Raw genomic sequence first — 17,344 nt, 5'->3', positions numbered from 1 at the left:
TAATTTATTATTATTTTTTTATTTATTATTGTTTTTATTTATTATTATGTTTTTATTTATTATTGTTTGTATTTATTATTATGTTTTTATTTATTATTATGTTTTTTATTTATTATTATGTTTTTTATTTATTATTATGTTTTTATTTATTATTATGTTTTTATTTATTATTAATTTTTTTATTTATTATTATATTTTTATTTATTATTATGTTTTTATTTATTATTATGTTTTTTATTTATTATTATGTTTTTATTTATTATTATGTTTTTATTTAGTATTATGTTTTTATTTATTATTATGTTTTTAGTTAGTATTATGTTTTTATTTATTATTATGTTTTTTATTTATTATTATGTTTTTATTTATTATTATGTTTTTATTTATTATTATGTTTTTATTTAGTATTATGTTTTTATTTATTATTATGTTTTTATTTATTATTATGTTTTTATTTATTATTATGTTTTTATTTATTATTATGTTTTTATTTTTTATTATGTTTTTTATTTATTATTACGTTTTTATTTATTATTATATTTTTATTTAGTATTACGTTTTTATTTATTATTATGTTTTTGTTTATTATTATGTTTTTTTATTTATTATTATGTTTTTATTTATTATTATGTTTTTATTTATTATTATATGTTTTTATTTAGTATTATGTTTTTATTTAGTATTATGTTTTTTAGTATTATGTTTTTATTTATTATTATGTTTTTTTAGTATTATGTTTTTTTATTATTATATTTTTATTTATTATTATGTTTTTTATTTATTAGTATGTTTTTATTTTTTATTATGTATTTATTTATTATTATGTTTTTATTTATTATTATGTTTTTTATTTATTATTATGTTTTTATTTATTATTATGTTTTTATTTATTATTATGTTTTTTATTTATTATTATGTTTTTATTTATTATTATGTTTTTATTTATTATTATGTTTTTATTTATTATTATGTTTTTATTTATTATTATGTTTTTGTTTAGTATTCTGTTTTTATTTATTATTATGTTTTTTATTTATTATTATTTTTTTATTTATTATTGTTTTAATTTATTATTATTTTTTTATTTATTATTGTTTTTATTTATTATTATGTTTTTATTTATTATTGTTTGTATTTATTATTATGTTTTTATTTATTATTATGTTTTTTATTTATTATTATGTTTTTTATTTATTATTATGTTTTTATTTATTATTATGTTTTTATTTATTATTAATTTTTTTATTTATTATTATATTTTTATTTATTATTATGTTTTTATTTATTATTATGTTTTTTATTTATTATTATGTTTTTATTTATTATTATGTTTTTATTTAGTATTATGTTTTTATTTATTATTATGTTTTTAGTTAGTATTATGTTTTTATTTATTATTATGTTTTTTATTTATTATTATGTTTTTATTTATTATTATGTTTTTATTTATTATTATGTTTTTATTTATTATTATGTTTTTTATTTATTAGTATGTTTTTATTTTTTATTATGTATTTATTTATTATTATGTTTTTATTTATTATTATGTTTTTTATTTATTATTATGTTTTTATTTATTATTATGTTTTTATTTATTATTATGTTTTTTATTTATTATTATGTTTTTATTTATTATTATATTTTTATTTATAATTATGTTTTTTTTATTATTATGTTTTTATTTATTTTTATGTTTATATTTATTATTATGTTTTTATTTAGTATTATGTTTTTATTTATTATTATGTTGTTATTTATTATTATGTTTTTATTTATTATTATGTTTTTATTTATTATTATGTTTTTATTTAGTATTATGTTTTTATTTAGTATTATATTTTCATTAATTATTATTTTTTTATTTATAATTGCTTTTATTTATTATTATTTTTTGTTTATTATTGTTTTTATTTATTATTATGTTTTTATTTATTATTATGTTTTTATTTATTATTATGTTTTTATTTATTATTGTTTTTATCTATTATTATGTTTTTATTTATTATTATGTTTTAATTTATTATTATCTTTTTATTTATTATTATGTTTTTATTTATTATTATTTTTTTATTTAGTATTATGTTTTTTATTTATTATTATTTTTTTATTTATTATTATGTTTTTATTTATTATTATGTGTTTTAATTATTATTATGTGTTTTAATTTATTATTATGTTTTTATTTATTATTATGTTTTTATTTATTATTATGTTTTTATTTAGTATTATATTTTTTATTTATTATTATGTTTTCATTTAGTATTATATTGTTTATTTATTATTATGTTTTCATTTAGTATTATGTTTTTTATTTATTATGGTTTTTATTTATTATTATGTTTTTATTTATTATTATGTTTTTATTTATTATTATGTGTTTTATTTATTATTATTTTTTTAATTTATTATTCTGTTTTTATTTATTATCATATTTTTATTTATTATTATGTTTTATTTAGTATTATGTTATTCATGTATTATTATGTTTTCATTTATTTATTATTATGTTTTTATACAGTATTATGTTTTTATTTTTATTATAATGTTTTTATTATGATGTTTTTATTTATTATCATATTTTTATGTAGTAATATGTTTTTATTTAGTATTATGTTTTTATTTATTATGGTGTCTTTATTTATCATTATGTTTTTTTAATTTTTTATTATGTTTTTGTTTATTTTTATGTTTTCACTTTATTATTATCCTTTTTATTTATTGTTATATTTTTATTTATTTTTATGTTTTTATTTATTATTATATTTTCATTTAGTATTATGTTTTTTATTTATTATGGTTTTTATTTATTATTATGTTTTTATTCATTATTATGTTTTTATTTATTATTATGTGTTTTATTTATTATTATTTTTTTAATTTATTATTCTGTTTTTATTTATTATCATATTTTTATTTATTATGATGTTTTATTTAGTATTATGTTATTCATGTATTATTATGTTTTCATTTATTTATTATTATGTTTTTATACAGTATTATGTTTTTATTTTTATTATAATGTTTTTATTATGATGTTTTTATTTATTATCATATTTTTATGTAGTAATATGTTTTTATTTAGTATTATGTTTTTATTTATTATGGTGTCTTTATTTATCATTATGTTTTTTTTATTTTTTATTATGTTTTTGTTTATTTTTATGTTTTCACTTTATTATTATCCTTTTTATTTATTGTTATATTTTTATTTATTTTTATGTTTTTATTTATTTTTATATTTTTATTTATTATTATGTATTCATTATTACCTTTTCAATTTATTATTATGTTTTTATTTGTTATCATGTTTTTTATTTATTATTATGTTTTCATTTGTTATTATGTTTTTATTTGTTATTATGTTTTTTATTTATTATTGTTTTCATCTATTATTATGTTTTTTATTTATTATGTTTTATTTATTATTATGTTTTTATTTAGTATTATGTTTTTATTTATTATTTTGTTTTTTATTTATTATTTTGTTTTTTATTGATAATTATGTTTTTTTATTATTATGCTTTTGTTTATCATCGTTTTTTATTCATTATTATGTTTTTATTTATTATTCAGTTTGTATTTATTATTATGTTTTTATTTATGATTATGTTTTTTATTTATTTTCATGTTTTCATTTATTATTATGCTTTTATTTATTATTATGTTTTATTTATAATTATATTTATTATTATGATTTTTATTTTCATTATGCTTTTTTTTATTTATTATTATGATTTTTTATTTATTATTATCATGTTTTATTCATTATTATATTTTTTCATCGATTATTATGATTTTTTTATTATTCTGATTTTTTATTTTTTTTATGATTTTGTATTCATTATTATGATTTTTTATTTATTATTATGATTTTTGCTTATTATTATGATTTTTTTATTTATTATTGTTATTTTTTATTTATTATTATGTTTTTTATTATTATGTTGTTATGTTTATTATTATGATAATTTTTTACTTTTATTATCATTTTTATTCATTATTATTATTTTTGATTTTTATTATGATTTTTTATTTATTATTATCTCTTTTTGTTTATTATTATGTTGTTATGATTTTTGCTTATTATTATGATTTTTTTCATTCATTATTATGATTTTTTGTATTCATTATTATGATTATTTTTATTTATCATTATTATTTTTTATTCATTATTAGGATTTTTATTTATTATTAGGATTTTTTTTTATTATTATGATCTTTTTTATTATTATGATTGTTTTTATCATGACGATTTGTATTTATTATTAGGATTTTTTATTTATTATTATGATTTTTTTATTCATTATTATGATTATTTATTTTTTTTGTTATGACTTTTCATTTTTTATTATGATTTCTTGTTCGTTATTATGATTTTTTTTCATTTATTATTATGATTTTTATTTTTTATTATGATTTTTTATTTATTATTATGTTTTTATTTATTATTATGTTTTTATTTATTATTATGTTTTTATTTATTATTATATTTTTATTTAGTATTATGTTTTTTATTTATTATTACGTTTTTATTTATTCTTATATTTTTATTTAGTATTATGTTTTTATTTATTATTATGTTTTTATTTATTATTATGTTTTTATTTATTATTATGTTTTTATTTTTTATTATGTTTTTTATTTATTATTACGTTTTTATTTATTATTATATTTTTATTTATTATTATGTTTTTATTTATTATTATGTTTTTATTTATTATTATGTTTTTTTATTTATTATTATGTTTTTATTTATTATTATGTTTTTATTTATTATTATATGTTTTTATTTAGTATTATGTTTTTTAGTATTATGTTTTTATTTATTATTATGTTTTTTTTAGTATTATGTTTTTTTATTATTATGTTTTTATTTATTATTATGTTTTTTATTTATTAGTATGTTTTTATTTATTATTATGTTTTTATTTATTATTATGTTTTTATTTATTATTATGTTTTTTATTTATTATTATGTTTTTATTTATTATTATGTTTTTATTTAGTATTATGTTTTTATTTATTATTATGTTTTTATTTAGTATTATGTTTTTTTATTATTATGGTTTATTTATTATTATGTTTTGATTTATTATTATGTTTTTTATTTATTATTATGTTTTTATTTATTATTATATTTTTATTTATTATTATGTTTTTTTTATTATTATGTTTTTATTTATTATTATGTTTATATTTATTATTATGTTTTTATTTAGTATTATGTTTTTATTTATTATTATGTTGTTATTTATTATTGTGTTTTTATTTATTATTATGTTTTTATTTATTATTATGTTTTTATTTAGTATTATGTTTTTATTTAGTATTATATTTTTATTTATTATTATTTTTTTATTTATAATTGCTTTTATTTATTATTATTTTTTTATTTATTATTGTTTTTATTTATTATTATGTTTTTATTTATTATTATGTTTTTATTTATTATTATGTTTTTATTTATTATTGTTTTTATTTATTATTATGTTTTTATTTATTATTATGTTTTTTATTTATTATTATGTTTTTATTTATTATTATGTTTTTATTTAGTATTATATTTTTATTTATTATTATGCTTTTATTTATTATTATGTTTTTATTTATTATTATGTTTTTATTTATTATTATGTTTTTATGTATTATTATGTGTTTATTTATTATTATGTTTTTATTTATTATTATGTTTTTATTTATTATTATATGTTTTTATTTAGTATTATGTTTTTATTTAGTATTATGTTTTTTAGTATTATGTTTTTTATTTATTATTATGTTTTTATTTATTATTATGTTTTTTTTATTATTATGTTTTTATTTAATATTATGTTTTTATTTAGTATTATGTTTTTATTTAGTATTATATTTTATTTATTATTATTTTTTTATTTATAATTGCTTTTATTTATTATTATTTTTTTATTTATTATTGTTTTTATTTATTATTATGTTTTTATTTATTATTATGTTTTTATTTATTTTTATGTTTTTATTTATTATTGTTTTTATTTATTATTATGTTTTTTATTTTAGTATTATGTTTTTATTTAGTATTATATTTTATTTATTATTATTTTTTTATTTATAATTGCTTTTATTTATTATTATTTTTTTATTTATTATTGTTTTTATTTATTATTATGTTTTTATTTATTATTATGTTTTTATTTATTTTTATGTTTTTATTTATTATTGTTTTTATTTATTATTATGTTTTTATTTATTATTATGTTTTTTATTTATTATTATGTTTTTATTTATTATTATATTTTTATTTAGTATTATGTTTTTATTTATTATTATGCTTTTATTTATTATTATGTTTTTATTTATTATTATGTTTTTTATTTATTATTATGTTTTTATTTATTATTATGTTTTTATTTATTATTATGTTTTTATTTATTATTATGTTTTTATTTATTATTATGTTTTTATTTAGTATTCTGTTTTTATTTATTATTATGTTTTTTATTTATTATTATTTTTTTATTTATTATTGTTTTAATTTATTATTATTTTTTTATTTATTATTGTTTTTATTTATTATTATGTTTTTATTTATTATTGTTTGTATTTATTATTATGTTTTTATTTATTATTATGTTTTTTATTTATTATTATGTTTTTTATTTATTATTATGTTTTTATTTATTATTATGTTTTTATTTATTATTAATTTTTTTATTTATTATTATGTTTTTTATTTATTATTATGTTTTTATTTATTATTATGTTTTTTATTTATTATTATGTTTTTATTTATTATTATGTTTTTATTTAGTATTATGTTTTTATTTATTATTATGTTTTTAGTTAGTATTATGTTTTTATTTATTATTATGTTTTTTATTTATTATTATGTTTTTATTTATTATTATGTTTTTATTTATTATTATGTTTTTATTTAGTATTATGTTTTTATTTATTATTATGTTTTTATTTATTATTATGTTTTTATTTATTATTATGTTTTTATTTATTATTATGTTTTTATTTATTATTATGTTTTTATTTTTTATTATGTTTTTTATTTATTATTACGTTTTTATTTATTATTATATTTTTATTTAGTATTATGTTTTTATTTATTATTATGTTTTTGTTTATTATTATGTTTTTTTATTTATTATTATGTTTTTATTTATTATTATGTTTTTATTTATTATTATATGTTTTTATTTAGTATTATGTTTTTATTTAGTATTATGTTTTTTAGTATTATGTTTTTATTTATTATTATGTTTTTTTAGTATTATGTTTTTTTATTATTATGTTTTTATTTATTATTATGTTTTTTATTTATTAGTATGTTTTTATTTTTTATTATGTATTTATTTATTATTATGTTTTTATTTATTATTATGTTTTTTATTTATTATTATGTTTTTATTTATTATTATGTTTTTGTTTATTATTATGTTTTTTATTTATTATTATGTTTTTATTTATTATTATATTTTTATTTATAATTATGTTTTTTTTATTATTATGTTTTTATTTATTTTTATGTTTATATTTATTATTATGTTTTTATTTAGTATTATGTTTTTATTTATTATTATGTTGTTATTTATTATTATGTTTTTATTTATTATTATGTTTTTATTTATTATTATGTTTTTATTTAGTATTATGTTTTTATTTAGTATTATATTTTCATTAATTATTATTTTTTTATTTATAATTGCTTTTATTTATTATTATTTTTTGTTTATTATTGTTTTTATTTATTATTATGTTTTTATTTATTATTATGTTTTTATTTATTATTATGTTTTTATTTATTATTGTTTTTATCTATTATTATGTTTTTATTTATTATGTTTTAATTTATTATTATCTTTTTATTTATTATTATGTTTTTATTTATTATTATTTTTTTATTTAGTATTATGTTTTTTATTTATTATTATTTTTTTATTGATTATTATGTTTTTATTTATTATTATGTGTTTTAATTATTATTATGTGTTTTAATTTATTATTATGTTTTTATTTATTATCATATTTTTATTTATTATTATGTTTTTATTTAGTATTATATTTTTTATTTATTATTATGTTTTCATTTAGTATTATATTTTTTATTTATTATTATGTTTTCATTTAGTATTATGTTTTTTATTTATTATGGTTTTTATTTATTATTATGTTTTTATTTATTATTATGTTTTTATTTATTATTATGTGTTTTATTTATTATTATTTTTTTAATTTATTATTCTGTTTTTATTTATTATCATATTTTTATTTATTATTATGTTTTATTTAGTATTATGTTATTCATGTATTATTATGTTTTCATTTATTTATTATTATGTTTTTATGCAGTATTATGTTTTTATTTTTATTATAATGTTTTTATTATGATGTTTTTATTTATTATCATATTTTTATGTAGTAATATGTTTTTATTTAGTATTATGTTTTTATTTATTATGGTGTCTTTATTTATCATTATGTTTTTTTTATTTTTTATTATGTTTTTGTTTATTTTTATGTTTTCACTTTATTATTATCCTTTTTATTTATTGTTATATTTTTATTTATTTTTATGTTTTTATTTATTATTATATTTTTATTTATTATTATGTATTCATTATTACCTTTTCAATTTATTATTATGTTTTTATTTGTTATCATGTTTTTTATTTATTATTATGTTTTCATTTGTTATTATGTTTTTATTTGTTATGATGTTTTTTATTTATTATTGTTTTCATCTATTATTATGTTTTTTATTTATTATGTTTTATTTATTATTATGTTTTTATTTAGTATTATGTTTTTATTTATTATTTTGTTTTTTATTTATTATTTTGTTTTTTTATTGATAATTATGTTTTTTTATTATTATGCTTTTGTTTATCATCGTTTTTTATTCATTATTATGTTTTTATTTATTATTCAGTTTGTATTTATTATTATGTTTTTATTTATGATTATGTTTTTTATTTATTTTCATGTTTTCATTTATTATTATGCTTTTATTTATTATTATGTTTTATTTATAATTATATTTATTATTATGATTTTTATTTTCATTATGCTTTTTTTTATTTATTATTATGATTTTTTATTTATTATTATCATGTTTTATTCATTAGTATATTTTTTCATCGATTATTATGATTTTTTTATTATTCTGATTTTTTATTTTTTTTATGATTTTGTATTCATTATTATAATTTTTTATTTATTATTATGATTTTTGCTTATTATTATGATTTTTTTATTTATTATTGTTATTTTTTATTTATTATTATGTTTTTTATTATTATGTTGTTATGTTTATTATTATGATAATTTTTTACTTTTATTATCATTTTTATTCATTATTATTATTTTTGATTTTTATTATGATTTTTTATTTATTATTATCTCTTTTTGTTTATTATTATGTTGTTATGATTTTTGCTTATTATTATGATTTTTTTCATTCATTATTATGATTTTTTGTATTCATTATTATGATTATTTTTATTTATCATTATTATTTTTTATTCATTATTAGGATTTTTATTTATTATTAGGATTTTTTTTTATTATTATGATCTTTTTTATTATTATGATTGTTTTTATCATGACGATTTGTATTTATTATTAGGATTTTTTATTTATTATTATGATTTTTTTATTCATTATTATGATTATTTATTTTTTTTGTTATGACTTTTCATTTTTTATTATGATTTCTTGTTCATTATTATGATTTTTTTTCATTTATTATTATGATTTTTATTTTTTATTATGATTTTTTATTTATTATTATGTTTTTATTTATTATTATGTTTTTTTAATTTATTTTTATGACTTTTTTATTTTTATTATGTTTTTATTAATTACTAGCCTGGGTTCCTGGCGTTGCTCGGTTGTTTGGAGGTATGTGTTTAGCAAAAAAAGAAGTGGTGGGAGGTAAGCAGGCTGGAACTCATACTGTGGAGGAAGAAAACGATGTGAAAAAGTGACAATTTCGCCATCGCATCTATCGCCAAACCGGAAGTGGCAAAAGTTTTAATTACGACTAGTCAATCGGAAAGAGGGTCTGACTTCCGAAAATATCAGTGAAAAAAAGCGATCCCTCCCTGTAGAAAAGTGCCCAGTTTAAGGTGAAGGAATTAATTTTTTAGCTAATGTTTCCATATTTGTCGTCCGAAAACGATACCAATCTCATGAAAGTTTGTCGCCTCTGTCGAAAGTTTTAGGCAGACATACCTTCCTACATACCTACATTTTATCAGAGAGGTGAGATTTATATTATAGATTATGTATTTTCATTTATTATTATGTTTTTATTTATTATTATGTTTTTATTTATTATCGATGCTTCAATGTCAAACATGCAGCCACCTCCCTCACCCTAAAAAAAAAGTGGAAAGAATTAGGAAGAAAGAGTTTACTTGGCGACACTCTTGGAAATATACCACCAAATTATCTTTTTTATTATAGGACTTCCCAGGTTACAACATGCAAGAGCCTTCTCAAAAAAAAAAAAAAAAAAGTGAAAATAAATTAGAAAGAAAGATTTTACCTGGAAACCATAATGGCTTGGAAATAGGTTCTCCGGTCGTTTTCCAAATCCAATCTGTCTCTTTGATTCCATCAATAAGCCAATAATGTTTTCCTAAAAAAAAAAACGAATTTTACACACAATACAATCATATTTATATAAGCAAAATTGTTCATATGTGTGTATGTATCGAAGCATCACAGTAAAACACATTACATAGCAAGGACCTTGCGCTAGTAAGTAGTGCTTAAATTAGCTAGAGTGGATTTTGGCAAGGGTCACTCGCTCGTTCTCTGAGGCAGGGGCAATAGTAGTCAAACAATGACATGACGTCACGTGTTTAAACGAGAGAAACAGGTTTTCAATTCAATTCTTTCCGGGGGAAGCCATCCAGACGAGACACGGTCAATGATGTAGAAAAATAGTAACTTACCAATGTCTGTTCACTTGCACCGCTCAATTTTCTTTTTTATTTAACCTTCAACCTTCTCTACCAAATAATTTATCCATTACACCCACCGAGTGGATAAAGTACATAGTAAATTCAGTTGTAGAGTCACATTCATCACAAGAATTCAGAAGTATAAAAAAGGATGGTGCTTTAAAAAGTATTTTTTAGAATTTTATTTTCAAGGGAGATAATTCACACATTAACTAACTTCCCATGTTAGTAAAACGTCAAATATATATGGAGAACAGATACTACACTTTAATATATTTATTCTATAAAATATAAACATTTTACATTTGGAACAAATTAGACACAAGGTCATTAAAAGTGTGGGGAAAATGGAGTCATAGTTATCCTTGATCAAAAATGATAAAAAATGTTTTTTCTGTTTTTGAATTTTTGAGATGAGGGCTGGTTATCCGTATCATTTAGATTCTTCGGACTATGGTTCTCATCTTGAGTGCCATTTTCATAACGTTTCGGTTGATGTAACTTTTGACCTTCTTCAGGTGTATCTTATCGAACTTGAGAATGTTTCTGTTCAACTCGGGGATTTGTACAGAACACTTTATTTACTTTACAGGTGGAAGGTAAAATTCTCAGCGTGGGTGACCGAAAAATACAATTGTGAATAACTTAGGATGTCTTCCTAGTCATGGCTAATGGAACAAGAGCATGCTACCCCGTGAAGTAAATAAAGTGTTCTGTTTGAAATTCTGTCCAAATTCTGACATAAGCATTTCTGAGTTCGACAAGATATACCTGACGAAGGTCGAAGGTTACATCAACCGAAACGTTGTGAAAATGACACTCAAGATGAGAACAATAATTAAAAAAATTCAAATAATACGAATGTCTATCCAACTCTTAACTGAAATCATCACCATAATACCACTTTTACTCTAGGGGGCCATCCTACTAAAATATTCCCAAATTGGTTTGAAATTTTTATTTTTCATAAATATGTTTATATCCAAGAATTTATTGGAGTGAAGAAAAGCAAACACCAGTTCGTAAGATCTCCCAACACTTTTTTAAATAATGGATCGAACATTGTTTTCCAGCTTGTTCAGAAACGAAAACAAAAACTCTCTAAATGGGAGTAGAATCTAAGTGGGAGAAAAATGAAAATGCGGGATAGAGTTTGTAATTATGGTCCAGTATAGATGATGTATAATGGATAAATCGCTTAACCCTCTCAAGTCGTGGGAGATGCTGTGTAATTTCACGCAGCGTATTATGGAAAAGAATAGCCTGGCGGCATCCATCTCTCTCCAGGCTGCACCTGGTATTATCAAGTGTTCACCCATTTTAATATTGACAAGACTCAACGATGCTTAACTTATTGTTTACCAGAAGGTCAACACACACACACATCCATTCATCCACACACACACACACACACACACACATGCACACGCGCGCACACACACATCCACACACACACACGCACACACACATCCACACGCACACACACGTCCACGCAGACATAGACACACACACACACGTCCAGGCAGACATAGACACACATACACACATACACACACATACACACACACTCACACACACACACACACACATACACACACACACAACAGAACTTGGAAGCAAACTTTCTGACGCTTTTTCTACTTCATATTCAAGAACTTTAAAACTTCTCAACAAACTTTGGTCTTTCAATGTATATTTTACATTTCTGTAAAATTGTTGATATAAAATTATTTTTGTTCGTTAATTTGTGTTTTCTCGCTTCCATTCCAAAATTTCCATTCTTGAGTTGAGTCAGCTCTAAAAACTGTCCATACGTCATCAATCACTGCCCGCTATCAACTCACTACCCAGCGTCGTGATCTCAAATCCCCCACGCCGCTAACCGGAAGCTGCCCTTCCTCTCTCTAAGCATCTCATTGACCCTCCCCCCCCCCCCGTCAAGTGTCGCTTATTCTCTTTGTTATCCGTTCTATAGATTTCTATTGTCATTTGTCAAATCTAAAAGCTTAATCTAAAAATGATTACAGGTTAATTGTTTGTCATTTCCTAATGTCTTTTACCACCACCCCCTCTTAGCACTTAGTGACACGGACCATCTTCATAGTATCACACATGTTTTCTCGCTTTCATTCCAAAATTTCCATTCTTGAGTAAGCACTCACGAATTGGTGACCCATTTATAACATTCATAATTTTATCCATCTTTTTAATTCACCAATTTAACTACAGGGTGGTCAAAAAGTCAGGTAATTACACGTGTTACACAATCAGTGGTTAATCGCTTCCAGCGATTGATAGAGAGAAATGGACGACAATTAACAAAATAAACATATTTCATGTTTGTTTCATTTTATATTTCAATGTATGGTACTTAAATATACGTGTATTGCTAATATCGTTTTTCTTTAAAATGTTACCTGACTTTTTGACCACCCTGTAGATGTATATTAGTGATTAACGTTGTTTTTCTTTTGCACTTTCGCCAGAAATACATTATCTGTAGCCAGAAGGTTTCGCCAGAAATACATTATCTGTAGCCAGAAGCTATCGCCAGAAATGCACTACCTGTAGCCCAAAGTTATCGCCAGAAATACACTACCTGTAGCCATAAGCGATCGCCAGAAATACACTATCTGTAGCCAGAAGCTATTGCCAGAAATACACTACCTGTAGCCAGAAGCTATCGCCAGAAATACACTATCTGTGGCCAGAAGCTATTGCCAAAAATACACTACCTGTAGCCAGAAGCTATAGCCAGAAATACACTACCTGTAGCCACACACACACACACACACACACACACACACAGAGTCTTTCTCTCTCTCTCTCTCACACACACACACACAGTCTTTCTCTTTTTTTTTCTCTCTCTCTCTCTCACACACACACACACAGTCTTTCTCTCTTTCTCTCTCTCTCTCACACACACACACACAGTCTTTCTCTCTTTCTCTCTCTCTCTCACACACACACACAGTCTCTCTCTCTCTCTCTCTCTCTCTCTCTCTCTCTCTCTCTCTCTCTCTCTCTCTCTCTCTCTAGGCACACTGATGAACTGTGATACAACGAAACAGCCTGTATATGGATGACTATATTTTAAGTCCCCCTCCTTGGGTAGGGCACTGTCGTAAAATGATTTCACCAGCTGCTTAATTAGCCCTGTGTTTGTTTGTAACTAAACAAGCAGGTCGATCACTGTAAAAGCGGTTGGCAAGTGTCTATATGAATAGGCATTTGATGAGGTCATTTACGAACACTGATCTCGCAGGCAAGAGGTTAGAACTGCCAACTATCAACTAGATTGTTGTAGGTTCAATCCCTGGCTAGGGATAGGTGCTAGTCTAGCCGCACTGATAAGCTGTGATACAGAGAAACAGTCTGTATGTGGATGACGATATATATTTAGTTTTTATATGTGTATGGGCGTGGCTCAGGTCGTAAAGGATAATGCTAGAGAGTTATATGTTTTGGTTTCGATTCTAGCAGATGACACCCAAGTTATATATATTTTTAACTTTTGAAATCACTACAGTATATTGGGTACAATGTATTAATCAACAGAGTATTGACTATAATAATAAATATGAAATTTGGATGAATTAAAATATGCTGGGGGTAGGGGCACAACTATATATTAGGTACAATGTAATAAGCAATAGAGAATTGACCCTATATTAACAATACATACAAAATCTGCATGAATTAAAATATCATATTTAAGTGCATTTATGATCGGGCAAGTATGGAGGCTATGTTTTCACCTGAAGTGTGTTGGTTTAAAAGATCATGAATCTACGCAGGTGTACGATTGGACATACGTTTACACATGTAGACACCTGGGACCCACACTTTGTAAACTCAGTCGCAAAGGAGACAAAGAATAAGAGGAAAGAACTCCAACTCCTGTTTCAGGTTTTAAGAAAATCCATTTATTCGTTATTCTCCCGTCGTGCGTGAATTCTCGTTACGGCTGTGATGTCAGCCAAGTGATCATGCTCCTTCTCTTTGACCTGTGTCCTTTCGAACGTCATCCACATCTCTAACATGATCGTCCTCTCTTGCGTGTCTCTCTCTCCTTTTTTATAGTCTTTTGTTCCTTAACATGATGTCATTTTGCATATAGTCGCCATACACGCGTCCATGCTTTGTTATGCAAGCACCAAATCTTGTATTGATATTAGAGTGCGGATTATGTGAAACTTTACTAGGGATGTCCTGTGTTCAGTAAAAATGGACATCATTTATAATATGACAATCAATGTCGAAACTAAAATTACTTCAAAAAGGATTCAAAATAAAATATTTTAAAAGAACTCTCTATATTGATATTATTAAAATGAAGTCGATTTTTCCCTTGAACTTCTAACAATTCCTATGCAAATCTTTAACAATTACTATTTCCAGCAAATACTGCAGTGTGTTTTCATGCAAAAATACGCACATTTCGTCACCATTTAATAAATATTACAATATATCCTTTGGCTCACTCTCTCAAATACGTAATCCCACATAGGTAGTAGCAAAGAATTTTCCCCCTCATGAAATTACGTCCTCTCACAGAACCTCAAAACACTATGTGTTTTTAATCATAGTCATACATACCCACAGTTCACCAAAAAATTATTCACCTTCGTAAATATAACCATTCACTACATGTTGCATTAGCCTAGAAATTTAAATTAACAACCACTCCCCTTTCATGCCTAGTTTAATGGAATAACAGAATAGACCATACTCAGTAGTTCGACAGACACATTTACATTAGAAACAGTCGCTCTTCAGAATAGAAGTCCGTATTTTCAAACACAGAAAAACATTCGCCATGGCAATTTTGAATATATTTAATCAAACCAAAAAATTATTACATATTTTATTATAAATGTTTCTACTTGTAATTAATTTTTTTTTCAGAATATAAGACGATTACTGCCAAGATAAGCGTATAAAAAGTTAAAAATCAAAGAAACATGAACAAATAACTTTACCTTTACGAGAGCGTAGAATCGAGTTAATAAAATCATTTTCCTCCTGGGTTTCGATCCTTGCCAAATGCCCCTTTATCGATTTGCACGTGTTTTCAGCCGAGTAACGTGAAGTACTTCCACTAAAAAGACGATAGCAACCATGTTTCCCGGCAGTCCACTTTTCTTCACAGCCTGAAAAGAGAGAGAGAGAATTTATGATAGATTAGACATCGAGATGTGATTCAAACGAACGCTAAAATGCAAACGGTTCTAATTGCTGACCCTTTTTCTGTCTATGGTTTGTTTCAATATGTTCTTTTCGCTACTTCCAAAAGCTATAAACTTTTGACATGAACAAAGAATTTTCAACCAATAAAAAACTTTCTTAACCTAAAATCAATCCAGTAGATATCTCACTGCTGATGCGATCCTCTATCTATATAAGAGCCAGGTACGTCCAAGGATGGAGTACTGTTGCCACATCTGTGCAGGAGCTGCTAGAAAGGACTTATCCTGCCTTGATAGAGTTCAAAATAGACTTTGTAGCCTCGTAGGGGACGTCCTTTTCTCTTCCCTACAACCTCTTTCTTACAGAAGAAATGTTGCGAGTTTGTCTCTGCTTTATCGTTATTTTAATGGCAAGTGCTCGGCTAAGCTCCAATTTATGGTTCCCCCTTGCCAGACTTTCACAACAAACACCCGTCTAGCAGAAATCACTATTAATAATTTCCCACACTCTTTATCTGTGCCTAAACCTAAACGTAGATTCCATGAACAAAGCTTCTTTCTTAGAAGTGCACGCCTGTAGAATTATCTTCCGTTTTCCTGCTTTCCAGCTGACTACAATATGGTTATCTTCAAGTCTAACGTAAACAAGTTTTTGATGAACCGTTCCACATAAGTTAAGAAATTTACCGAATTTTCATTATTAACGATTACTATATTGGCTACTATACACTCTGTAACCCTTATCCTCGAGTGGCTTCTTGGCCTTGATAAGTGGTGATGCTTCTGTAAAAAAAAGTAACACCTATCCGTGAATTTAGTAAGCCAGCGTGAACATAAAAATCCCTAATAAGAGATGCAAGATTTGAAAGCCAGCAAGTCTCCATTGTTTTCCATGCATGAATAGATTCGTCTTGAATAAACAGAAGAGAGGATCGCAACCCAAACATGGAAAAGCAACGATAAAAAGAATGAAGACTAGCAACCACGCACGCATGTAAAAAAGACTTTTACTATTGACTTGTGTCTTGAAATGCCACAACTGCGATAGAGAATAGCCTCGGGTGTGAAAAAGTGTTTACAGCAATTGAGAATAGCCTCAGGTGTGAGAAAGAGTTTACAGTAATTGAGAATAGCCTCAGGTGTGAGAAAGTGTTTACAGCAATTGAGAATAGCCTCAGGTGTGAGAAAGTGTTT

General features: G+C 20.7%; 1 protein-coding gene across 3 annotated transcripts in view; it reads right to left on the bottom strand.

Annotated features, from left to right (window-relative positions):
* The window catches only part of LOC145266351 (serine protease svh-1-like), a 228,974-nt gene that overhangs the window by 102,636 nt on the left and 108,994 nt on the right, over window positions 1–17,344 (bottom strand). For all 3 annotated transcript variants that reach the window (XM_080121964.1, XM_080121966.1, XM_080121965.1), the window contains 2 exons: window positions 15,944–16,114; window positions 10,538–10,630 (listed from right to left, as the gene is read on the bottom strand). In XM_080121964.1, the coding sequence (XP_079978090.1) occupies window positions 10,538–10,630; window positions 15,944–16,114 (264 nt within the window). The remainder of the gene's footprint in view (window positions 1–10,537; window positions 10,631–15,943; window positions 16,115–17,344) is intronic.

The sequence above is a fragment of the Euprymna scolopes genome, chromosome 41 (genome assembly GCF_053919585.1).
Source record: "Euprymna scolopes isolate OS-2025 chromosome 41, ASM5391958v1, whole genome shotgun sequence".
Lineage (NCBI taxonomy): Eukaryota > Metazoa > Mollusca > Cephalopoda > Sepiida > Sepiolidae > Euprymna > Euprymna scolopes.
The sequence above is the reverse complement of the archived record's forward strand: the minus strand, read 5'-3'. Positions and strand labels throughout refer to the sequence as shown.